At 39.1% G+C, this 24,867-nt stretch overlaps 1 protein-coding gene and 1 non-coding gene across 6 annotated transcripts in view; both read right to left on the bottom strand.

Moving 5' to 3' along the window:
- CEP295 (centrosomal protein 295) overlaps nt 1-24,867 on the bottom strand; it is a 45,575-nt gene that overhangs the window by 7,106 nt on the left and 13,602 nt on the right. Inside the window, exons 9-22 of one of the 5 annotated variants that reach the window (XM_075417333.1) lie at nt 23,260-23,451; nt 22,126-22,350; nt 20,574-20,680; nt 18,826-19,038; nt 17,918-18,015; nt 16,708-17,791; nt 15,602-15,737; nt 15,322-15,474; nt 13,614-13,838; nt 7,252-7,358; nt 5,584-5,722; nt 3,203-3,436; nt 2,050-2,204; nt 1,563-1,797 (exon numbers count right to left, since the gene is read on the bottom strand). In XM_075417333.1, the coding sequence (XP_075273448.1) occupies nt 1,563-1,797; nt 2,050-2,204; nt 3,203-3,436; nt 5,584-5,722; nt 7,252-7,358; nt 13,614-13,838; nt 15,322-15,474; nt 15,602-15,737; nt 16,708-17,791; nt 17,918-18,015; nt 18,826-19,038; nt 20,574-20,680; nt 22,126-22,350; nt 23,260-23,451 (3,303 nt within the window). The remainder of the gene's footprint in view (nt 1-1,562; nt 1,798-2,049; nt 2,205-3,202; nt 3,437-5,583; nt 5,723-7,251; nt 7,359-13,613; nt 13,839-15,321; nt 15,475-15,601; nt 15,738-16,707; nt 17,792-17,917; nt 18,016-18,825; nt 19,039-20,573; nt 20,681-22,125; nt 22,351-23,259; nt 23,452-24,867) is intronic. The other 4 variants (XM_075417340.1, XM_075417345.1, XM_075417357.1 and 1 more) reach the window with 4 other exon arrangements.
- LOC142364376 (small nucleolar RNA U2-19) lies at nt 5,975-6,058 on the bottom strand. The gene has a single exon (XR_012766267.1). It is a non-coding gene; the product is annotated as a small nucleolar RNA U2-19 (small nucleolar RNA).

The following is a 24,867-nucleotide window of genomic DNA, read 5'->3' as shown; positions in this document are numbered from 1 at the left end:
AACAAACAACAGGGCTGTTTTGGTTATTTTTTTAAATATGCCTCTGATGTAAGTTTGATAAAATTGGTTACACCGACTCCACCATCATGCTATCAATAGGCTTTTTATACACACAGGAATATACCACAAACCTTTAACGGTTTCCTTTAAAGATTTTTTTGCATTTTTTGACACCTACAAAATATCTGGTTTGACATGTGAAAAGAATACTGTCTCCTGATAACTCGCTGTTAACAGGGAGGGAGGAATTACACTGCAACATCAGCCATCAATAGAAAACTCTCCAGATGATGGACTTACACATCAACCTACCTCAAACCGACAACCCAAAATAGCTTTCAATTGTTCACCCAGTTGCTTATGTTATTTTTCCCCCCTTTTAAAGCACAACAATAATTGGTTTGGGATTATAAAGACATGTAAAAGATGGGGAAATATTGCAGTCACATTTAAAGCACAAAGATTGTTTCTATAAGCAATTTAGAAACAGAATGTTTTGAAGTTCAAATCCTATTTCCTATGAACACAGGTAGTCTCAAAGTATAAGCCTCTTCTGGCATTTTTTATTACTTTTTTTTTTTGTACCAGCATCTGCCAGCTAATGAGAAAGAGAAGCATAATAGACACAGAGTAGCTGCTTGCAGCTTTAAATATGAATTGTGTGTGTTTCCAAAAATTGTATGTGTATATATGCAAATAACAACAATTACTGACCAGGAACATTCACATTACAAATACATCTATGACTTAAAATGTTGTGCTGCGTTTCCTGTTACTGTTCAGCTTTCTGTTGGAGCACCTTAAAATGCTGAAACGCCAGATTCTTTGTAAATAAGAGCTTCAGAAACATTTCGATTACTAGTAGCTGCATGTGGAATTCCAGATAGGTCCTTTTTTTAGAAAACATGAAATGTCAAGTTAATTTGAATTCAACTGCAAGACATTAAAAAATACTTCTCCTGCTACGAACTGCAGTTAACTTAATGCTGTTGTAGAATCATAAACTTTTAATCTACTAACTTTATTACTACATTGTAATCTAAAAGTTTGTTCCTTCCTCTCCCTTCCCCCCTTTATTTTGTAGATAGATAAAGCAATTTTACAATTAGACCAAATATCACAGCGTGCAGTACATAATGACTATTGGTGTGACTTAACGGTGGAAAAGGAAAATTCAATGGTTTCTTGAGGGACACCATTGTATAAGAGAAAAATGAGTAAGATCAGAGAGGTTCTGATACACGTACCTCACAGTTTTTAACCAATTTATGGAACTTCTTAACCTGACAGTTTCAGCCATAGTTGGTATTTCTTCACTGACATCATAACTACTGCACAAGTAACATCATATGCATTACAGTGAATTGAATATGCAGGACTGCTTTTGTATTAAAGTCATAACTGCTGAGGAAATAAAGAACTTCACAAAATTTAGGAGTTCTACCCATTAAAAGGTGGTGGAGAAGACAGTGTGCGAGCGCGTATCAGCAGAGTTAAAACGTTTCAAAGCAGGGCTGAGAGAAGTGGAAAGTTCCTTCCCAGTTCCAACACAGCAAACCCACCTGACGCGTTGGTATTCACGTACTGGCAACAGGCTGATTTTGAAAGCATTGACCTGACTATACTGTATGTACCCAGAGTAACATTTTCTTTAACAGACTCTTCTTCTGATGTAATGTTCTTTGGCCTGTTTGTTTCAAGATTAGAAGGCAGACAGCTTCTTTGTGTATTCAAACTGGAGTTTCCCACTTCTAGCAGTGTAGACATGTCTTGACTTTTTGTTGAAAATTTTGAAGTCTAGTAGCAGAAAAAAAAAATCCTGATTTAAGACTCATTTTCTCAGAAATATGATGGATAAAAAGTTAAAGGTAATACTGGATTTTCGGATCACATCTCTGCTACAAACAGCAAAAACACTTCCAGTCCCCAGTATATCAGAAATTATTATTGTGTTTCTTCCAACAGAAGACAGTACAGGGATTACACACTTATATCTTACAGAAATAGGAAGCCAATGTATTTCCCTCCATCAGAGCTTTTCTGTAGTACCTTGCTAAATTCTCTGCTGTCTTGTGAAATTCTGTATTGAGAACAGGACGATGAAGTATCAGAGTCAAGAGTTGGTTCCAAAGGCTGAAAGAGCTGGTGATGGAAGTTCACAAAATGTCTCTCCATTTCAGGAAAATCAGGTTCAGCTGCTAGAGCTATAAAGGAAAGAGGTTATTTTAAAAACAAACAAAACCCCCCAAAACAACCACCCTCAGAAAAACCAGACATATCACACACTGCTTCTACATGCAGTAAATAAAGCATAGAGAATTCTGCAGGTATACAAATACTAGCTTGTAAAAAAAAAATTCTTTACAACATCCAATTCTTTCACTCCGATACAATGCAGGTACAAAAAGAGGCAAGAAAGTGCTACACTGATGCATTTTTTTTTTAAATGGACAAGCTGAAGTCCCAGAGCTCCCTCTTCAAGACTTGTGAGACGACATCAGTAGTAGTGCGGGCTTCCCAGAACAAAACAGACAGTCACACAGTGGAGCAAGTCCAATGAAGAGCCACAAAGCTGATTAAAGGAAGGCTAAAGCACATGACAGTCAAAGAGAAGCTAAAAAACTGAGTTGGGTCAATCTTAAAAGGCTTGGGGGTGCGGGGAGAAGGGACACAGAAATCTCTGCTGTCTACTGCATCCTAAGAGACAGCATAGAGAAGACACAGTCAGTCTTCTTGAACATGCTCAGTGAAGAAAAAAAGTAACGAACACAAGATGGAATACCGGAAATTCTGGCTGGATACAATTAAAAAAGAGAAGAAAAGGAAGTTGTTAAAATGTTGCCCAGGGGGTTGTGGAATCTCTGCCTTCCTGAAGAGCAAGCTGTACATAAACAAGCGATAGAATTGGCACAGCTAACAGTCTAGCCACAGCAGCAGGATGCTGTGCAGAACTAGACTATGATCAGACAGCTACTCGATCCGACTATCTTTTTGTTGCACTGCACTATGTTATGTGGACATGTACACAAAGAAAAGCACGAAGAACATCAAAGCGTCAAAGTTCTCGCATGTAGAATCCTTACTGACTTTAAAAATTTAAGCTGAATATAAATAATACAAACTAACATATAACATTGAAAACACTCATCCTCATTCTGTATGCTGAGAGTGCAGCACAAAAATGCTTTAAAATGGCAAATACCTTGGAAACGTGTGTTGTCCTCTGAGTAAGAGTTCAAGTCTCCAGGACGTTTCCCCAGGATGTGCCGTATCTGCCTGCCTTTATAAAGGCACATCTCCCCTTCAGGCAACCGCGTTTCAGATTCTCCAGACAAATTCTCTTGCCTCTGCTGCAAGGTAAAAGGCAGCGAGGAGGTCCAAGGGCAGCTTGCTGGTTCTCTCAAAATTCGATCTATCCCACCATCAGAAGACAATCCTGAAACAGTAAGCTAGATGTTCACAGTTTTGCATATAAAACACTTACATGAGGTCATCTGAAAAGACACTGCTTAATATCCTGAAATATTTGTAAAGAGCTCTGAGGTTTTGTTTCTTTAATTGTCTCCTGCCAATGCACCCACAAACCTTACCACAGATGCAAGTTGATAATACCTAATTAGGTAGCAGTCAGTACAGCTCAGCACTTCTAGAGTATGTAGACTTAGGAAAGACCGAAACAATAAAATCAGAAAAAAAAGTACTACTGTTATTTTATGCTAGCCAGAATATTTTTACTTCCTATCGCATATAAATTTGTCAATCCTTTAACGTGATATTGAATAGTAGTTTCATTCATGCTTGAAACAGAAATTGCTTAATACCAACACAAGAAATCTGAGGGAATCAAGGAAACCAGAATCGTGTTCCTGTTTAGCACACCCAGCCCTCTTTGTCCATACTCGTAGAGAAGAATTGCACAAAGCTATCAGAAAAGGTCATTATTAAGCACTGAGCGTACAGTGAAGACACAGCTAGACTTGAAAAATTTATTTGTGTAGCTAAGTAACCAAAACCTTTGGTATTTTTCTTCCACAACTAAAAAACAATAGAAGAGAAAAGTTACAAACAAATTACCTTAGAATTTGCCTTAGCTTTCCTGCATCAATAAAACACAGGCTTGTCACATGAGTTATGAAGGTTATTACTCAAAATAACACTGACCAGTTGAGAACAATTAGGGTTAAAATACAGCTTGAGATTTCAGTGGCTTAAAATCACAGAATCACAGAATGGTAGGGGTTGGAAGGGACCTCTGTGGGTCATCTAGTCCAACCCCCCCTGACAAAGCAGGGTCACCTACAGCAGGCTGCACAGGACCTTGTCCAGGCGGGTCTTGAATATCTCCAGAGAAGGAGACTCCACAACCTCCCTGGGCAGCCTGTTCCAGGGCTCCGTCACCCTCAGAGGGAAGAAGTTCTTCCTCATGTTCAGACGGAACTTCCCATGCTTCAGTTTGTGCCCATTGCCCCTTGTCCTGTCGCTGGGAACCACTGAAAAGATCTTGGCCCCATCCTCCTGACACCCACCCTTCAGATATTTGTAAGTATATATTAGGTCCCCTCTCAGCCTTCTCTTCTTCAGGCTGAACAAGCCCAGCTCCCTCAGCTTCTCCTCGTAGGAGAGATGTTCCAGTCCCCTCATCATCCTCATAGCTCTCTGCTGGACACTCTCCAGTAGCTCCTCATCTTTCCTGAACTGGGGAGCCCAGAACTGGACACAGTACTCCAGATGGGGCCTCCCTAGGGCAGTGTCGAGGGGAAGGAGAACCTCCCTCGACCTGCTGGCCACACTAAAAGCTGTAGTCTTCAAAAATGCAATGGTTTATAAACATGGAATAACTCATATACACATATGGTTACTTATGAGACCAGATATGTGTCAGATTAATGCAATATTAAGCCCTGAAGTACATAAATCCACAGGTTACTATCTAAATCACTTTCAAACTCACTTCCCGTGTTCACAAGTGATAATGTCAGTATACAGAGGAGCAACTACATATTTACAAAGGAATTATTTTCAGTTTGAAGAGAAGCTACCTTACGATCAAGAGGCAGACTGCAAGCAAAGAAAGGATATATACACATATTTCCCAGAAAACTGTTGAAAGTCAATACAGCATTCAAACAACATTTTCACAAATCAGTTACTAGGAATTACTATGGTGACAAGCAGATACTGGAACAATTCTCTTAACAGCAAGAGGACAATCACAGCTCTGTAACAATCTATGATACATATTGATTAGAAAACTTTTATCAGTGTATCATTTGAGGATCAATTTTTTTTTTTTAAATTGCCACTTGAAAACTGCTAGTGTTACAGTTGCTTAATAAAAATATCCTTTGCCAAAGCTGATGTGTTATAAGGTTAAACTATTATAAAAGTAAAAAAATCATGAGCACATAACGAAATATTCTAGTTACAGTCAAATCTGTAAAACTCCTTAATAATTCTTAAGTGAAGTTCCACATTAGCCTATTTCAGAAGAACTTATATCCAGCGAGTTAGACCCATTCTGCTACAAAATAAAGAGAATACACAATTTTCCTTCTACAAGCACAACAAAAGCCAAACACTTACCAGTGTCAACTGGGCTTACATCCAATGTTTCACCAGTCAAAAGGCTTCCAGTGGAAATTGTTGAAGATAAATCACAGGGTATTCCTTGCAGGAAAGCCTCTGAGCCCAAGTTCATGGATACTGCTGCAGAAAGGACTTCCTAGGACGAAATAACACACCTATTGCCATGTGTTTGGATGTCCACAATTAAAGCTTTAAACCCACCCATTTTATTCTGAGCTCAGTTCAAGTGTAGAAGCCTTCATGTTTTGCACAGTCAGGCAAATAAAGACTCATCATTGCTCAACACAAACCATTCACACCCCTGTCCCAAACTCACCACTCCCCAACAGCCCCCTCCCCTCAACACACACACGTGCACACACGCACACACACACACTATTATAGAGCCTCTCAGAACTGCATATAAATCATGACACCTGGAAGATTATTTTGTCTTCTGGTGGTCAGATTTGGCTATTTCTCATCACAGATCCACTTCAGGAGAATTGTAGATCTCAGAGGACATATATGCAATACATGAAGAACTCAGGAAATTTACAAGTACTCACAATACTGAGCCTTTTGCGTACAGGAGTGACTTAAAAACCTAATTCTACGAAATTAGATGAAAAAATATACAGAATACTCTAAAATGTTGTGTTCCTTAATTTTGAGGTACACTCTACAAAGTCACAAAACAGAATGAGGGCTCTTGTACTTTCAAATTTTTAAGAATTAAATGTCAAAACACCAAATTAAAACGTGCACTTAGAAAAAAACCACAAAAGTCTAAGAAACCCTTCTCCTACATTTTTCACTATATGTGACCTTACATAAAGATGTTTAACATACACATATAAAACGTGTACATTTAAAAGTAATGTTATATACACACATTATATATAACATTCTTTAAATACTGTTTTTATCTTCTGACAAAACCATGGGATCTTTGGGCGAGGGAGAAGCAGGGGAAGTCATTGGTGTTGATTTTGGCAAAGCTTTTGATGCTGTCTCTCACAACATTCTTGTATCCCAGTTTGCATGCCACAACCTGGATGGATGGGCTACAAGACGGGTAAAAAACTGGCTGTACAACCAGGCACTGCGAACAGCGATTTAAGGGTCACAGTCTGCCTGGAGAGGGGGGACACAAGCAGAGTACGACAGGGCTCCTTCCTAGGACCTGTCCTCCTTAACACTTTTGGCAGTGACCCGGAGAAGGTGAAACCATACTCCTATCAAGTTTGCAGATAACACTAAATTGGGAGGATCACCCAACACCCTACGTGGCAGGGCTGACATCTAGAGGGACCTCATGAGGCTGGCCCTACGGCAAGGTTACGAAACTCAGCACGAGCAAACGCCAAGTCCAGCAGCTGGGGAGGAAGAACCCCTTGTGCCAGCCCAAACTGGGGCCTGCCCGGAGAGCAGCCCTGTGAACAAGGGCTGGGCAGACAGCGAGCTGAGCGTAAGCCCATGGTGTGCCCCGACAGTGAAGAGAGGCAACAGCACCCTGCGCTGTACGAAAAGCAATATAGGCAGTAGGCTACCTCTCTACCTGGTGCTCGGTCTACTGCTGCATCCAGAACACCGCACCCAGTCTAAGACCCCCAATATGAGACAGAAAGATGCCATCACAAAATGAAGAGTACGTTACATTATGGTTATTTTGATGTGACTAACCGTATCATCAAGTCTGAATGATGCTCCGGAACGTGTTGTAACTCCCTCTCCAGCTTCAGTGGCAAGAACTGGTGAATCTTGAGCCACTTGAGAATCCTGGGACTGGACTGAACACAAATGTAACAGAAGCAATAACGAACAGAAAGCAACTTTCAGGTCCATAGTTAGCAATTTTATTTTTTGAACATCAGATGGCAGTAACACTCAACTGCTGCTGTCCTCACTATCAGGGCACTGATTTGACCCATCCTTATCACTTTCTTCTCACCTACAACATACTTTCTGCTTCACTGTACCACCAATTTAATTGGCAACCAGCAGTTCTCCTTGACCAGCCTTCCTAAAATTTCTACCTAGCACCACTGCTTTCTGCAGAGCACGCAGGGAGAGCTTGAAATTCACACTTTGGCTCTGCAGAATGAAACATGGCTTTGCTAGTGTTACTACAATCATTTAATTGGGGTGGGGGGAATCTTTTGCCCTCTACTGTTACCGTGATTACAAAGAAAATACACATTCTAAGTAAATCGCAGAAATCAGAAACACTGAATTACTTAACTACAGCATGACTACTACTATGGAACTGAATCACCTTTGTCATAATTCTCTTACGTATAAAATAAGTGTGATCAGTATCTGTATAAAAGCAGCAGCATAGCAGCACTGGAAAAATGCAATTTCTGTATTTAGTGCTGACAAGCACTTTCAAAGTTTGACAATTCTCAGATTGTAAATTAATTGCAAACAATTCTGAAATAAGTATTCATATTTCCAGTAATAATTTTCAAGAAAGAAGTGCTAAATACTAAACTGAAAGTACACAGTATAAGTGAAGTAGATATGTTTTCTCACAATTCTACAAGGGCTGCTAGCGACAGCGACATTTCAAATCCCCAGCATTTGTAAGACTCTCTACTTACTCAGATGTGGTAATATTTTGAGAATCCTAACACTAGTTTGTAACTTGTATAAGTTGAAACTCAATTTCTTACTGCAAAGTGGAGTCTAGTTGTTCCATTTCTACTACTATACAAAAAAGGGGGGAGAGGTTTCCTCTGAGGCAACACCAGTGAAGTATCTATATGATGGGATACTTACGTATCTCAATCTATACAAAACATTTTGAAACTCATTTTGGGGGCAGGGGTGGAAAATCTAAGGTTTCCTGCAGCCACTATCAGCTAGTAGTCTTCTAGGAGAAAGTACAAGACATGAAAGGAAATGCATCTAAAATATATGTATTTGGATTAAAAGAGAAGTTAACTTATTTTAATTAATTTACTATGTTATTACATTAAATGCTAACTGTTTGACCTCAAAATGAAGGGTAATAAAGGCTTCTCCCCCTGCCCCCCCCCCCATTCTCCAGAAACTTCTAGCGGGCTTGATCCTGATCATTTATGACATTTTGACTGGTAACTGAACAGAGGCGTTGGCAACAGAAATTGCAAATAATATGAAGAGTGGAGGAATGATAGGAAAGCGCAGTAGCACTACAACGGTAAAAATTACCTCAACCTCCTGCAAAGCTGTGTCTGTTAAACAACACTGTTCCATTACAGATAAAATTATAAATCTAAGAGCACAGAACACTGGTTTCTGATCCCTTCTCTGCCAAGTATGTGACAAAGGTCTTCAGGTTCACAGGAAAAATAACCTTTAAGGCTGAGCAGAACAAGGTGGCAGCAAGCTCCTTAGCTGGATGTGGCAGCAGTGTGAGTGAGTCTATAAACACTGCACACATCTGCTCTTCCTCTCTGGAGCAGAATACAGGATACAGAGAATCCTGAAACCAAGCAAGGCCTTGAAAAAAATTCCTTGAATCAGCATGAAAATTGCCATCATATCATCTCTTGGTATTTACATATCTCCACAGGAGAAAAAGAGCACAGCACAAAAGATTTCTAAACTCAAATAAAGTAACAACAAGCAGCAGTGGCTGAAAATGGCTGCCAGACATTCAGAAACTGGAAACAGACCACTTCTTTTATAATTTGATCAAAAATTAAATGCCAGAACAAGCTACCAAAAAATTCTCCATTTCCCAATAACTTTACATCAAGATTAGATATTTTTCTGGAATAAATGATCTCATTTTCTAAAGGATATCAGCATGACAGACAGTAATTTAGGATACATATGAGATGAGATTCAAGCATTTAATACTCTCTTCTATATAAATTCTATGAAGAGCTATGCTAGAAGTGTTTCATTACTACACTGTAATAGCCTCCATTGTTCTGTGATATTAACACAAGAGACGAACCGAAGCAATTTCATACTATAAACCAAATAATTTCATTTAAAATACAACATGCTCATATCTCATGACTATTACATTAATATCCTTTAAAAAACCCCTGTATTTGGTGACTCATAAAGGAGGGGTTTTTATTCGTCTCTCCTCCCTCCAAAATAATAGTGCAAAGTTCTTGTTCCTCACAGCTTCTTGAATCAACATGGGACTTTAATGTTTAAACCTCCTGGTCACCACACTGTGACAAAGAAATTGTGTTTAAAAATCAAGTCTGTAACACCCAGAAAGCTGCCTTTTTTTTTTTTCTCCCCCCCAACAGTAATTGCAGTAAAATAGCAGCAATTAATTTAGGGTGCAATTTGAAAGACAAAAGCTTGAATGACAAAACACTCAGTGAAGACAACAATAAAACAGGAATTAGCCCAAATCCAACGGCGTAGACAAACAACAAAAAGTTGTACTCCATGTTAATTTGCTAAATTGGTGATGGATAAGACACTGTCACAAGAATGAATTGTGAACAAATATATGGGATTACCAAAAATAAATCAAAATATGTTAGCTTGGACCACACGAAAAATTATCATGCTTGGAATAATACCTCTGTATAGGGTAGCAATACCTGAAAATAACCACATCTGGAACACTGCTCAAGGGGACAGTTAAAGATGAAGATGAGTAAAGAGAGAAAAGCCTGTTGATATGTAATGAATGAGAACTGTGAAAGAGATGCACGTATGAAATCTAGCCACTATTTTCAGGCTGACTTTCTAAGGAAATTAGGTTTATGCCATTAAACTGCCTGTCTCTTTTGCATGGTTAGTCTGCAATTCCATATTAACAATTTGCATTCTATTAGCCCATTTTAACCAAATTGGATTGGGAAGAAGAAATATCGATTGTCCAGAGTTCCTAACTCATCTTGTCATACATCAGAGTGGCACGGTAAGAGAGAGCAATCCAAATCTTCACCTCACTGGTGGCACTTGCTGCAACATCACCTTAGCGGTTACCTGCTCTCTCTGGCTGCCAACCAGCCCATCAGTTTGTGCAGGACTCGTAACCACTTCATCCCAAGCCCAGGGATTCATCCTCCCCTAATGAGAAGCAGACCTGAAGACTGGTTTTAAGTTCAGACATGTCTGCTTCTAAACTTGAGAGGGTTAAAGTTATTTTTCTTCTTGTAATAACTGTAAGAAAGAAATACAGCTAATTATAGAAATGAAAAAAAAATTAAACAGTGGCCTGTTACCCAGGGACAAGTATCATATGCAAGGAAGCTCACCTTTGTTGACAAAGAATCCAAGCATATTTACCAAGTTGATCTTCATAAGAACCTGTATAACACTTCTCTTTTTATCTTTAACACTTTCTTTTGAAAAAGCATGTAAGCAGTGATTAATAGGATTTGTGCACATCTAGTGGTTCTACAATCACAAAAGCAGTACAACTCCAATTGTAAAGCTTCACATTATTTGATTGGAGGCAGAAACTTAAAAGAATGAGGTCAAAGATCACACACATAAAGCACTTCTTTGCTCTCAACTTTAGATACAATTGCGTCTTGAAAAGATGGGAAAACTGCAAACGTGTTCTAGTTTGAATCAAGCAGTAAAAAAAAACCACCAAAACACAAACCCAAAAAACCCCAAAGCTACTTTCATAGGTAGCAACTTAAAATGCACCTTAAATTTCCCCTTCAGAAGCTTTCTATTTAACATGGACTTCAGATTTTCTTGCTGAAGATACTGCACTAGTTACGGAAAGCATCACAGAGTGCTTCACAGCCTTCAACTCACAGAGATAGTGTTGACAGTTTTGGCTGTTGAACTGCTCAAGAGGGCAGTCCTCTTAAGTATATAATCACAGAAAGCTTTGCTTTTTTTTAATAAATAAAATTGTTCACTTAAAGTTTCCTAATCTTCTTACATAAACCACTGCACTGTTCATCTATAATACTCACTACTGTAAAAAGACTACACCAAGGTATTTTATAATCATTTGTCAACGGCTGATCTAGCAATGCTTCTACAACTTACTCGGAAAAATACAAGTCTTTTCTTCAAATACTGTTAAAAAATACAAAATTCTTGAGTGATAATTTAAGTTTAAATAGAGGTGTATTTCAAAAATAGCATTATGAGAATTAAAGGAAGCAGTTGAAAGAAAATGAGCTTCTATACACTTATTCAACACAACTTCAACTCCTAGTAAATCCTGACTGAATTGAAAAGGATGTCTCCACACAAAATAAATGAAGTTATCTTAAGATTTGGGGCATCGATGAAATTTCCAGCAACCAGAAAGTGCATATTAGATAGCTATATTTCTTGTAAAGATACACACGTAAGGTAACAAAGTTGCTGAAAACTCCTTTGCAGCTCTACGAATGTGTTTATTTTAGATGGATACTGAAAACTGTACATGACCATGAGACACTTTCATCTGGTATTAAGCTTCAAATTGCTTCAGTAAATGTTTTGCAAACATTGTGTACCAGTTCCCAGCCAGTCTGACACAGCATTTCTCAGTTATAGTGATGATAAACTGCATTTCCATCTGCAGGAAATTTGAAGAGAAGCAAGAGCATTGCAACTGAAAGTACTGGAGCCTCTGAGTTAAAATTATTCCAAGACTAGGGAGACAAGGTGAATTTGTACAGGCAGGGAAGAACAGTAGGAATTGAAAACCTCGACATCCACTTGTTAGTCCAATCTCTTTAAAAACTTCTTAGCAATCCACTTTCTCTGTTTTCCTATGATTAGACAGCTTTGTCCTTTTACAAAGCCAGTCAAGCCACCCATAACATGCTTAGTAGGTGTGAACAACCCTGTAACAAAACTATTTTGAACATTCACAAACTAAACTCAGGAAGTGTGGGCTGGATGAGTGGTCGGTGAAGTGGATAGAGAACTGCCTGAATGGCAGAACTCAGAGGGTTGTCATCAGCGGCGCTGAGTCTAGTTGGAGGCTGGTAACAAGTGGTGTCCCCCAGGGGTCAGTACTGGGCCCAGTCTTGTTTAACTTCTTCATCAATGATCTGGATGAAGAGTTAGAATGTACCCTCAGCAAGCTTGCTGATGACACCAAACTGGGAGGAGTGGTGGATACACCGGAAGGCTGTGCTGCCATTCAGAGAGACCTGGACAGGCTGGAAAGTTGGGCAGAGAGGAACCTGATGAGGTTCAACAAGGGCAAATGCAGGGTCCTGCACCTGGGGAGGAACAACCCCATGCATCAGTACAGGCTTGGGGTGGACCTGCTGGAGAGTAGCTCTGTGGAGAGGGACCTGGGTGTGCTCATAGAAGGGACCTCTGTGGGTCATCTAGTTCAACCCCCCTTGACAAAGCAGGGTCGCCTACAGTAGGCTGCACAGGACCTTGTCCAGGCGCGTCTTGAATATCTCCACAGAAGGAGACTCCACAACCTCCCTGGGCAGCCTGTTCCAGTGCTCCATCACCCTCAGAGGGAAGAAGTTCTTCCTCGTGTTCAGACGGATCTTCCTATGTTTCAGTTTGTGCCCATTGCCCCTTGTCCTGTCACTGGGCACCACTGGAAATAGTTTGGCCGTGTCCTCCTGACACCCACCCTGCAGATATTTGGAGGCATTTCTAAGGTCCCCTCTCAGCCTTCTCTTCTTCAGGCTAAACAAGCCCAGCTCCCTCAGCCTTTCCTCGTAGGAGAGATGCTCCACTCCCCTCATCATCCTCGTAGCCCTCCGCTGGACTCTCTCCAGTAGCTCCTCAAATACATAATACAAAATACATGCATGGGATTCTGCTTGTAAGGGCAGGGCAATCATGCAGTACGAAAGAAGTTTCTTTACAGACAATGCTACAAGGTACAGATACAGAGCACACACCTTGGATGAGAAACTGTTGACTAGCAATAAAGTTTACTGCAGTGTGGAGTTTTGTTAATGGAATGGTAATGGATCACAGAAAAAAAGATAAAAACTCAGTTATTCTGAGAGACCTGCTTATTGAAACACCCTTTTTTACACTTAAACAGTATTTAAATACTACTGCATTTTCTTTAACAAGTGAGGTCATATGCTACAAATAAATAACAGTAAAATTAGCAGTGCTGAAAAGGATTTCCTCACCTGAATCGGACGAATTTTCAGCAGTCAGCAGCAGAACCTCTTGTAATAATCTAGTTGGCTGTTTCCTTTGCCTTGGACTTCTATTAAAGATTTGTTCCTCATAGTTTGTTATCCTCACAGGTAACCTGCCTCCTTCATGAAGGGCACGACTGTAACATTTCACATACGCAAACTCTCCAATGGTTGAAATGGGAGAAGATTCCCCACCAACAGAATCTGTTTTATCTGGATTTAAAACCTTGGTAATCAGTTTAGGTATAGAAATGCAGAGTTTTGCACTTCATGAGAAACACTAAGATGCACATTCTACAGAAATAACCACCTGAATTCATACAGTGCTTCATTTTAATAAAGTTAGCCGTATCAGTAAAAATTTTTGCATTACACAGTCTATTGATTATACAGGTTGAAAGATTATACACATCACAGACATCTCAAAAAATAATTCCTAACTCAAATAAAATATTTCTTCCAAAAAATTAAAACAAGTTTTTCCACATAGCAAATCCACCAAATCTTTCAGTAATTTTTCCAAATCCAGAAGTTACATTTTTGGTCATCCAATCCAATAAAAAAACCCTCAAGTTCAACTTTTTTTGCTACCTACCGTGACCAATGGTTTGATAACACAGATAAATCATCTGTGGGTCATAATAGGATTACACAGCAAATGAGTATTCCCTACTCCAGAATTAGACTGGATAATATGTCAGAAATTTTTTTTGGTATGTATTTTGATTTTTTTACTTTTTTTTTTTTTAATTAAGATGTGTAATGCTAAGCCAAGTGCTTTTGAGAATATAAACATATTCTTCAAGCAAATCTTTCACCATCGAAACTTGCTGTTTAATCAAGATGCCAAATTGGTACAACAAGAATTACTCTGCATACACTGATCCTGACTAGCATTAATTACTTTCCTTTAACTAAAAAATGCCCCATATTTCATTATTTTGCTCAAGATGAATGCCAGCCTGACATGCCTATAATTATTCAGATTGTTCTGCTTAGCCCTTTTAAAAGCATTGGAACAATATTAAAACTTCTGTAAAATACACAATTAAATGTTTACAATCAGAAAACATCAGTTTGTTGTACCTGTTAACTACCGTTCTTCACAGAGAAATAGAAAGCATTGCGTGCAGACTGTAACAAACTTACTTTGAAAATGAGAAGTGTTTTGTGTGATTGCTCTCTGAAATTTTTATGAAGAGTTGCTACTGAAAAGAAACCTAAAAATACAGCTAGAAATTTCTGTAGAAACTTGATAACTTGATACTAACTCCTCATTTAAAAGATTTCACACTCACTTTCTTGTTATGCTCAAAAGGTAAAACCTTTAAACACTGTGTCCATCAACTTTTACAGTTCTCTTCATAATTATTGTACAATTGTCTGTTAACACAGACCCTGCCCAACAGAAAAATCAACAGGGAACTTAGGTCATGGAATTACAGTGAATTTTCTTTTCTTGGTGAAATTGTTTCGATTTTCCAGACAGACACTGACAGGATAAGCTTTTATCAACTATAATTCACTTCGCTAGTATACAAATTATACCTTAAAAAAGGCAACACTATCAGTTATTACTTCATAATCAATCATCTCAGACTCTTCAGAAAAGATTAATTTCCTCCAAACTGTATTTCTCAGGAACAGCAGCATTTATTTTATATATATATATATATGGATATAAAACATATTTTACCTGCAAAAGAAATGTTGCAGCTCTTTGGTGTATCTACCTCTGGTATGACACTAAGTTCATGTTGTTTCAAATCAAGCCCTAGCCTGACTTTTGTCACAGGTGGTTTGGAAGATCTCAATTTCTGTTCTCTACATAGAACTTTCTCCGACTGTTCTGTAAAACAAAGTTTTGCATGTTGCAATAATATATACACATCAAATTAACTTGGGGAGATGGAAGACAGCTCCATCTCAACTGCAAAATGAGAAAGCTTATAATAGAAAACACTAAAAAGCCTTACCAGTTTGCTCAGTTGCACTGATGCACTGTGAATTCTCTTGCTGGCGGTTTTCTGAGACTTGGAAAAAGTCAGTTCTATCAATCCCATCAGGCTTTTGTGCTTCTGTCATTTCTTCATTTCTGCAGATATGTCTCACCTGGGGGGGGAGGAGCAACTGTATATAAGATTATATTTATACTCATTTACCATACCAGCATTTTCTTGCGTATTTCATGCAGGATGATACTGAGCACTTTGAGAAAGTAGCTCAAGTATGCAAGATACTGGACAGACGTGGTCAGCTTACAAAAAAAAATTTGGACATAGAGGTATTTCATTTAGTTCTACAAACCTATTGTGCTAAAACATAATTATATTTAAATTTTTAAGGCCTTTGTTCGATTAGATCAGCATTTCCAACAGGAGCAATTCCTGAAAAGTCTGCTTTTATTTTTCAGCTCCTGAATTTAGGAATTTTACCTGCTTGGAGACTGCAAAAACAAGAGACAGGGACTCTAAGCAACAGTTATTTTTCTAAGATGGCTACTGTTTTTGGGTTAGTTTGTTTTTGCTGTTGTTGTTTTTTAAAAAAAAGGAGCTTTATTAGAACCTCAAAAATTAATTTGGATTTTTCTTCTGTTACCCACCCAGAAACAAGCAAAATTACAAGTCAAGAGAGCAGCTGCCGTACCAATTTCCTAACAGGTACATATGAAAAAGACAAACTTAAAAAATAATATATTCAAAATGCTTACAATATCCTTTGAGGTACTGCTTAAGTATTTTTAACACAAGAAATCTTTTACGCATTCAGCTGCATTTCTAGAGCTAAAGCAAACTATACCTGCAGATATTTCAGACAATGTAACTCATTCAACAGGCATTACGTTCAGCGACCAAGCACAGAAGTTCATACTATTTCTGTTAGACTGAACAAAACAGTGCTCTTGGGGCTTACAGAAAAGAACTACTGTTTACAATTTACAAGTCCTAATTAAAACTTTTGTTACAGTAAATCACCTAGAACTATCAACACTCCACAGGATACTTTGCTAGTCAGTAGCACTCACTCTTAAGTTTGATCACCTACTAGATGACTCGCCATGTAAAGCATTTATAAAGCTTACCTGCTTGTTCAAAATTTCTTTCAAAGCCTCTTGCTGTCTCCGCATCTGCTCCTTCAATTTATCTTGCTTCTGTAAAAGCAGTTGTTCTTGTATTTTCTGTCTAGAAAGAAGAGCTTCTCTTTGTGCATCTAGCTGCTCTTGCAATTCTTTCAAATGCTTTTGCTGAGCTTGGATGCTTTCTGATGAGGCCAACACTCTGTTCCTCAAACTCAGTATATCAGAATAATTTAACAAAGACCCATCTCCCGCTTTTGATATCAAGAATTCCTCAGCACTCTGGGCTTTAGATTCTTCACGAGGTAAAGTCACGTGTTCAGAAAGACCGAGAGGCTGTTCAAGGCTTGTTTTGACAGTGGGCTCTGCACATCCCTGCCGATACACCAAAGAATCAGCTGAGACAGCTTGAACTATAGGAGATTCCTCTGCTGCTGGCATAAGAGGTGTCTTAAATGGAGGTTCTTCTCCAGCTTCTGTCTCTGTTTGATGGTTAGTCATCTTCTGAGATGACTCCTTAAAGTGCACCGTTTCTGAAGGCTCAGAGGAATTTTCTGCTGGCAAGACAAATCTAACATGTTGCATGCGTGCTTCCGGTTGCGTTCTTACTGCAGTGACATCTTTCATGACTAACCCTGATGGTAACTGGAACAGAGGTGGTTCTCCGACATGATTATTGGAGGCTTCCAACATTCCCACTTGTTCCTGGGAAGGACAGCCACATGGCAAGTGAAACTTACCATGCTTCAATTTCGATGCTTCTAAAAACTGCAGGTGTCTGCCAGGACAAACCTTGTGCACTTGCTCTTCATGTTTCTGTGAAGGTGGTTTTTCCAGCACAGGCAGTCTTCCTGAAAACACAGGTAGTGACCATGCATACTCTTGTGCAAGAGCTTGTTCAGATGACTGGTACTGTGTTGGCTGCACTCCTTGCCTCTGTAGAAGTGGTTCCGAGACAGGCTTTAAATTCATTGATTTTGTTGCCACAGAGCTCAGAGATGTTGCAGAAGTAGACGAGTATCTTTGCTTCAATTTATCCTGATACTCCTGTAGATGCTTTCTAGCTTCTTCAATGGTCTGTTTGTGTAGCCTGAACAGAAAGAAAACATGAGTCTTTCCAGAGTGATTCACAGATAAGCATTAATTTCAATAATCAAAGCAATTCAAATTATTTTTAAACAGGCAACTCAGACTTCCGCTTCATAAAGGAATTTACCGATTTTGCTGCAGAAGGCGTTGTTGATAATTACGAATCATCTGTAAATGGCTGTCTTCTCTAGGACTCCTGGTTTCTGATACAGCAGTATTTCCAGTCTAATCAAAATAAAATAATTTTAAATGCACATATACAAATAACTCACAGAAAACTATTAAAGCAATAACCTTAAGCTGTACATTCTTTCTCCTAAGTTTACAGGAGCCACTCTGTACCACTGTTTGAAGTCTGTGAGATTTCAGCCTGAGGCAATGAAGCTAAAGCAGTTTCTGGAACAGATGGTCTACAGCTACAGCCTCTCTTGGCAAGTCGAGTGTACACCGTCAAAGTCAATGGCGTTTACAGCAGCTTAGCTCAAAGAGGTAAATGTACCCAGCAGCAAACTCAGGGAGAAATGATCCAACAGAGCTGCATTTTCAAGGCAACCAGATTATTCAGAAGAGTACAGGTTGTGAAAATGATCCAAGATTTTTTTTTAAAATTACTTTCCTCCAACATTCTCAATCAATTCCTCTCCTTTAAGTAGCTGTTTGAGATTTAGACAGATAAAAACATAGTGGTGGGGTTTTTTTGTCCTCCCCCCCCGTTTTTTTTTTTCCTTCTTGAAAAAGGATACGTGTACATGCATAATCATTACATGACTCTAATCAGATTCTACTAACAGGTATTTTAAACAGACATGCCATCCCTCAGACTACGCCGTGACAATCCAGTATTCAAAGTCCGGTGATACCATGTGAAATACCAACTCCTACATTAAACAAAGGGAAGCTTTTATACTTCTGATTCATGGCCTAAGAAATAAAAATTGACTGTCTTGACTGATAGAATTTAAAATTGGCAAACGGTGCTCTTGATTTTTATAAGGATAATTTAAAAACTACACAAAGTTTCCTACAATTCTTCACCTCACGTTCCACTTTGTTCTGCTCATCCGTGGAAGGAACACTGTGGCTTTGTACCAGCTGACCCTGCTCTTCGTCCTCTTTTTTTTTCTGGGCCTCCTCCAAACAGGTTTGCATTTGGATCTTCAGAAAATCAGCCTCCAAACGTGCTCTCTCTTCCTTAATTTGTTTAAGCAAGGCCAGCTGTTCTTGTTTCTGTTGCTCTATCTGCTCATTCTATTGAAAAGAAAAATGAGGGTGAATCTCCAGAACTGAATGACAAAGAAATCAAAGACCCCTCGCAGACACTACCACACACAAAACTCTGTTCCAACTTACAGCAGAAATTTTATTGCTCGTGATAGGCATTTCTGAATTGTAAGAGGCCTTTAAAAATAGTTCCAAAGTTACAAGAATATTTTTGTTTTACTGGCTAGATATTTCTAATAGTCCCTGAATCCTTTTACTACTGCACTATTACCTGTTCTCAAATTAACAGAACAGGAAAAAATCAGAATCTAACCACTCAAGATACATTATCACTTTCCAGAGACTACAAAAGAAGTCTGTCCTTAAATCGAGTTCAGAAATCTACTTTGCATTTTACAGAGCTTTTCATCAAGAGTTCACCACATTTAAATGTTAATTCAAGCCTTACAAAACTTACGAAATAGCTAATGTATAACCACTCTGAGAGCACTCCATAAATCTCTGAAGTGGTTTGTTTATTTTTATTCTCTTTCCATGTACCTATCAGCTAAAAATCACTTAAATCCATGCGTAGCAACACCATGTTTACTTTTAGAACGGAAGCAAAGAAGAATTTCAAAGTACTGGCAAAGATGAAGTGGACAACAGCCTTTAATGAGACAGTCTGAATGGGGATGTCAGGAAGAGGAATCCGAGAAAAAGCTAGACCTGAGAACCGTTAATATGGACATAGCAATATATGCACTCGTGCAGGTGCAAAGTGGGGGAAAACTAATATTGAAGAAAGTAACCACATTTTCACAGAGGATCTGCTCCTTTTTGTTTTCCCCAAACCAATATTATTTTGTCACATTTTTGTTTCCTGAATTCCTGACCTTTAACTCTATAATTTCAGGCTGTACTAAGACTCCAGTTTCAACTTTCTCTTTTTTTTTTTTTTTTAAATTGATAAATCACCACATAATAGCTGGTAGGTCTCCAAGGATACAACAAAAATGAAAATGTAATGAAACATATACACAATATATATAATGAAATAACACAAAGTTATTCTTTTCTAAATACAATAAACATAGCATTCCCATAGACACAACAGACTTTCTGCATTTGTTTCCTAGTTAAAGAAAAAAAACCAAACAGCAAAACCAAACCACTAGAAGTTTGTAAGCTTTTCCTGTCACTCTAAACACAATGCCACAGACCTTCCTATATTATTACACAGAATTAGTAAAGTTTTCAGAGCTGTGTATTGTTGACTACATCCTCCCTAAAGCAAAGGTATTAATGTACAATTAGGATTCTCATTTAATCATAGGGTGGCATCCCTAACACTTGTTGGATTTTAAGAAACTGGGTTTTTCCAGTATTCTAAATTCCAGCTACAGCTTAGTCATTCGTAAAAAGTTAATACACAGAGGCTAAGTACAGAAAATGCTACAGTAAAAGTTTATTTAAGTGTTACAAGCATGCTGAAAGGGTCTATAGCTGCTGAAGCATTTTAAAGTCTGTACAGCACTTTTTTACACCATAACTGAGACATGAATAAGTGCACAGACACTTACCCACTTTCGTCTCTCCTCTTCCATTCTAATTTTAGCTGCTTGTTCCTGAGGATGGATTAGAACTGAATTTTCAGCTGCAACTGTATTTTCCAACGTTTTCACAGAGTCTAAAACACATATTGTTTAACTGTAATTGCAGTTAGAAAGAGCCCTGGATCTTTGTTAAGTCTTGCTTTAGTTTCCAAACCTCTCTAAACAATATGCATAAGCTGCTCTTGAAAACATTACCATGTCCATCCCACTGCTCTGCCTATCTTCATAACCTGGAAAATCAGTTTTTGGTATTATTTAAGCCTTTAATGGCCCTTTATCATGTGTCTTTCTCAAATATACAGTAATAGCTCAGCTCCAATGGGACTGAAGATTGCTTCCACCCAGATTACTTGGTAGCCTGATGGCAAGAGCATCCTGAAGATTAAAAAGCCACACATTAACCTCTCAGAGCAAAGAGGGTCTAAAACTAGCACTGTCTGGGCAAACAATCTAACATTTGGCTGTTGCACAAAATGCAACCCTTCATGATGTACTACCAGGTTCAAATAGCAGCATATTTTCCAGAGGGGTATGTTTTCACTCCTGCTTCACTCTCCAATCCCCAGGCATTATGCTGGTGAATCCATGTATACAATTCAACTAAATCAATTACACTCAAAAAAAAAACAAACAAAAAAACACCAAAAAACAAGCACCATATGAAAGAAAAAAAAAAAACAAAAACACCACCGCCACAACTCGATCACTTGAATACTTCAGAAATCCCACTCAGCACACAAGCTCACTAACCTCAGCACTAGCGTAACCAAGAGAGCAAAGGACAGAAACGGGAAGTAAACCCAAAATGATTTGGCTACCAAATGAAATTGAATGTCTAATTGCTATCAATTTCAGTTTTACAAAGAGGCTTTTCAGAATGGTGCTCAGAAGCAGAAAAAACCCAACATGATTTCAGACACATCAGCCCATGCTTGTCTTTGCATTTCTAGCTGTGAGTCTCTGAAGCATCTGGCTTTTCCAGCTCAATAGGTACAGAACTTCAATGCCCAATTTTGCACTGAGAATTCTACTCCTGGAGGCAAACGCCTATTAAAGCATGGTTAACACCAAATGTGAAAACAATCTGGGCGAGATTTAAAAGATACAAAGGTATTTTGGATACCTTTTCTCCACAGGATCTTAATGGGCAAAATGGAACATAAGCACAAAAACCTCTCCAATTTGTGGTTTCAACTAATCCACAACGCACTGTGGGCAAAGACAGGAGAACTGTACTTTCTGGCAATGTGACAAAACACCACCACTGAAAACTCATTAAACAGTTTTGTTACAGTCCACTCCTACAAGGCTTTTTGCTCCTACACAACAAATATTGATGCAAGCATGTATTACTATCACTATTGTTGTGGCTGCCCCCTCCCTGGCAGTGTTGAAGGCCAGGCTGGACGTGGCTTTGAGCAGCCTGGTTTAGTGGAAGGTGTCCCTGCCCATGGCAGGGGGGTTGGAATGAGATACCTTTAAGGTCCCTTCCAACCCAAACCATTCTATGATTACTTACCTTTGGCTTCACATACTGTATTTTTCTGTTGCTCGTAGTTAAGTTCTAAATCACATAATCGTCTCTCTTCGCTAGCAATTGTGCCCGATTCAATAGTCTCGATTTCACTTTGAATCTCTTTCTCACTTTTTGTGGTCCACTCCTCTTTTTGGCTTCTTATCTTGTTCAGCAATTTCTTTAAGGCAAGTTTTGACTGAGGTTGACGAGTTTTTGCTTCTTCATTATCTGTAAAGAATATATACTGCTAAGAGTTGCAGGCAATGAATATATTCACATTATAAAAATCAAAATTTTTTTTTTTTTAAATTACTTACATAGTTGGGTAATACATCTGAGCTATTTGCCAAGTTTTAAAAGCTTAACAATATTTGCTCTTAGCTGCAAGACAGAAGCTGTAATTTGTCTCTGCATGTTACAAAAGGAGGGCTAAGCTAGTTGTAGTGTTTCACAGTCAGGCTACTCCTAGGCTGTACTGTTGCAGAAACAAGCAGTACTGTCCCCCCGTCTGCCTGTATGTTCCTGCCCTCTCCTCTGTATTAGCACTGGCAACACAACACATCACAGATCAAAAAACAGATCGTGCCATCAAAGTGATGTGGCAGAAATGCTTGGCCAAGCAGCAAAGTTCGCTAACACACACTTCTTGTTCACACCGCATTATCCTGCTCATGCCACAAGCAGCCTACTCACAATATGGAGCAACTCAACCACAAACCTGAACCTAAAGGACATAAATACTTTTTATTTTGTGTTTGAAATATTTCAAAGTTAAGGCTTGACTTTATGTGAAAGTCTACTTATTTTAAGTTCCCATACCAGCATCATCCCATAATTTACACTAATTATATAGGAATAATTATGGCTACTAACAGTGTAGTTCTTACAACAACTAAACATTATTCTCAGTATACAAATGAACTGAAATATATTAGAAAGACACATTTTCATTTTGAAATTCATAATCGTTAGAGTATTATGATCCATGATAAACATCATAAAACACTTGATACTGAAATACTTCATAGGCATTAAGGAATTTTAGTAGTTAAGACATTTTAGTTAATACTGAATTTATTTGCTACATTAAATTAAATCTACTGTAAAAGAAAAAAGTTTAAAGTTTAAAAGGTTTACTTTCTGATGTATTGGGGACCTCCTCTTCTATTATCTGTCCCAATTCTTGTTGAGTATCACAAGCAGGTTCTGTTTGAGTGTCACAAGCAGACTCTTGCTCCAAAGAGATATCAAGATCATTATCTTGAGATCTGTCAGAAGGGGCTGGCAAAGGCTGTGGCTCAAACTGCAAAATCAGGTCTCCTTTCATTTCTAATTAAAAGAATACAACCACATAAAATGACCAACTGGAATAAAAAGCCAACGCCATTGCAAAACTACAATCATCATACAAATCCTTAAGAAGTTCAAATATCAATAGCCTGTTTCACAGACTTAAATTATTTTTTATTTTCAAAACAGAAGATTCAAAATTGCTTAGATCATCAGCCATCTATTAATTCATAAATTCCACAGGGTTTTCCTCTAGAACATGCTACATCTTTCAAAACAAAAGTTTATGTGATAAAAGGCTCATCTCTACACAAAGAGCAACACACAGGAACAACTCCATGCAGGAGGATGCAAATAACTTCACCCGCGGAAAAGATACACCCGGACCTGGCTGCTCACAGGGCTGTCACAAAAGGTTGATTGATCACAGGGCCCAGGTGTGAAATCCTAGAAGCCGAGTCAACAGGAGCTCTCCCAGGATCACCTTAGGAGGGGGTTACTGCCTACAAAGGATGTGGGACACATAGGAAGATCATCTTGGGCTTGTATGCTTATTATAGATATTTAGGGGAGGAACCAAAGGCAGGGAAAGGAAAGGATCAAGTTAGTCTGGAAAGGAACAACTGTGAGGAAAAAAAGTAAGAATAAGAGGATAAAAGGGGCCACAGTACGCTCGTCTGGCCGTGCACTGTGCTTGACAGCCTGTCCTGTCTTCTCGCTAAATTCCATTTCTAGCTGTTTTCCTGGGTGAGAAACCGTTAATTTTGTATGCAAGTGTATGGATAAATAAGGACCAGCAAGTGGAGTGGGGACCAGAAGTCACAGGGGCATCTGTGCCCAGAGCGCTGCCAACAACTGCAGAGATCAGAGTGACTGCACAGTATGTGGGTATGAGCATCAGCACGCAGCGGCTAGTGAATTGCAAGCTGGGCTAGCCAGCAAGACCGGTAAGAGGCTGAGGAGCTAGGCATCCAGCAGCCGCTAGGACTGGGCTGGATACTGGAGAGGCCAGGAAATCTGCGAGTTGGCTCGCGGAGGGATCAGGAGATCAAAGCTCACTACAGGGGACACCACAGGGTCGCGGGGCCAACTAAGAAACCTGCCAGCACACGTGCGTGTATCTTGGAGACAGCTGGAGACAAGAGGATCCAGGGTCAGCTGCTGGGAAGACTGAGTACTGAAGGTCGGTTACCGCAGGGATCCACAGCGTGTGCTCAGCCGTGTGTACACTCACACGGCCGACTGGGTCTGTGCAGCAACAACCGGCGTGGAGCAGCAGGCCTCGGGGAGACTGAGGATCGAGGGCCAGCTGCTGGGTAGAGCGAGTGTCTAAAGCCGCTTACTGAGTGATCCACAGCACATATCTGAGCACACCAGTGTGCATGTGAGGTAAATGGAAGGCTGCAGGGTCCAGAATGAATTACTGGATAGACTGGGTGTCTAAGACCTATTACT

This window comes from Opisthocomus hoazin, chromosome 1 (genome assembly GCF_030867145.1).
Source record: "Opisthocomus hoazin isolate bOpiHoa1 chromosome 1, bOpiHoa1.hap1, whole genome shotgun sequence".
NCBI lineage: Eukaryota > Metazoa > Chordata > Aves > Opisthocomiformes > Opisthocomidae > Opisthocomus > Opisthocomus hoazin.
This window is presented reverse-complemented; position numbering and strand designations above follow the sequence as displayed.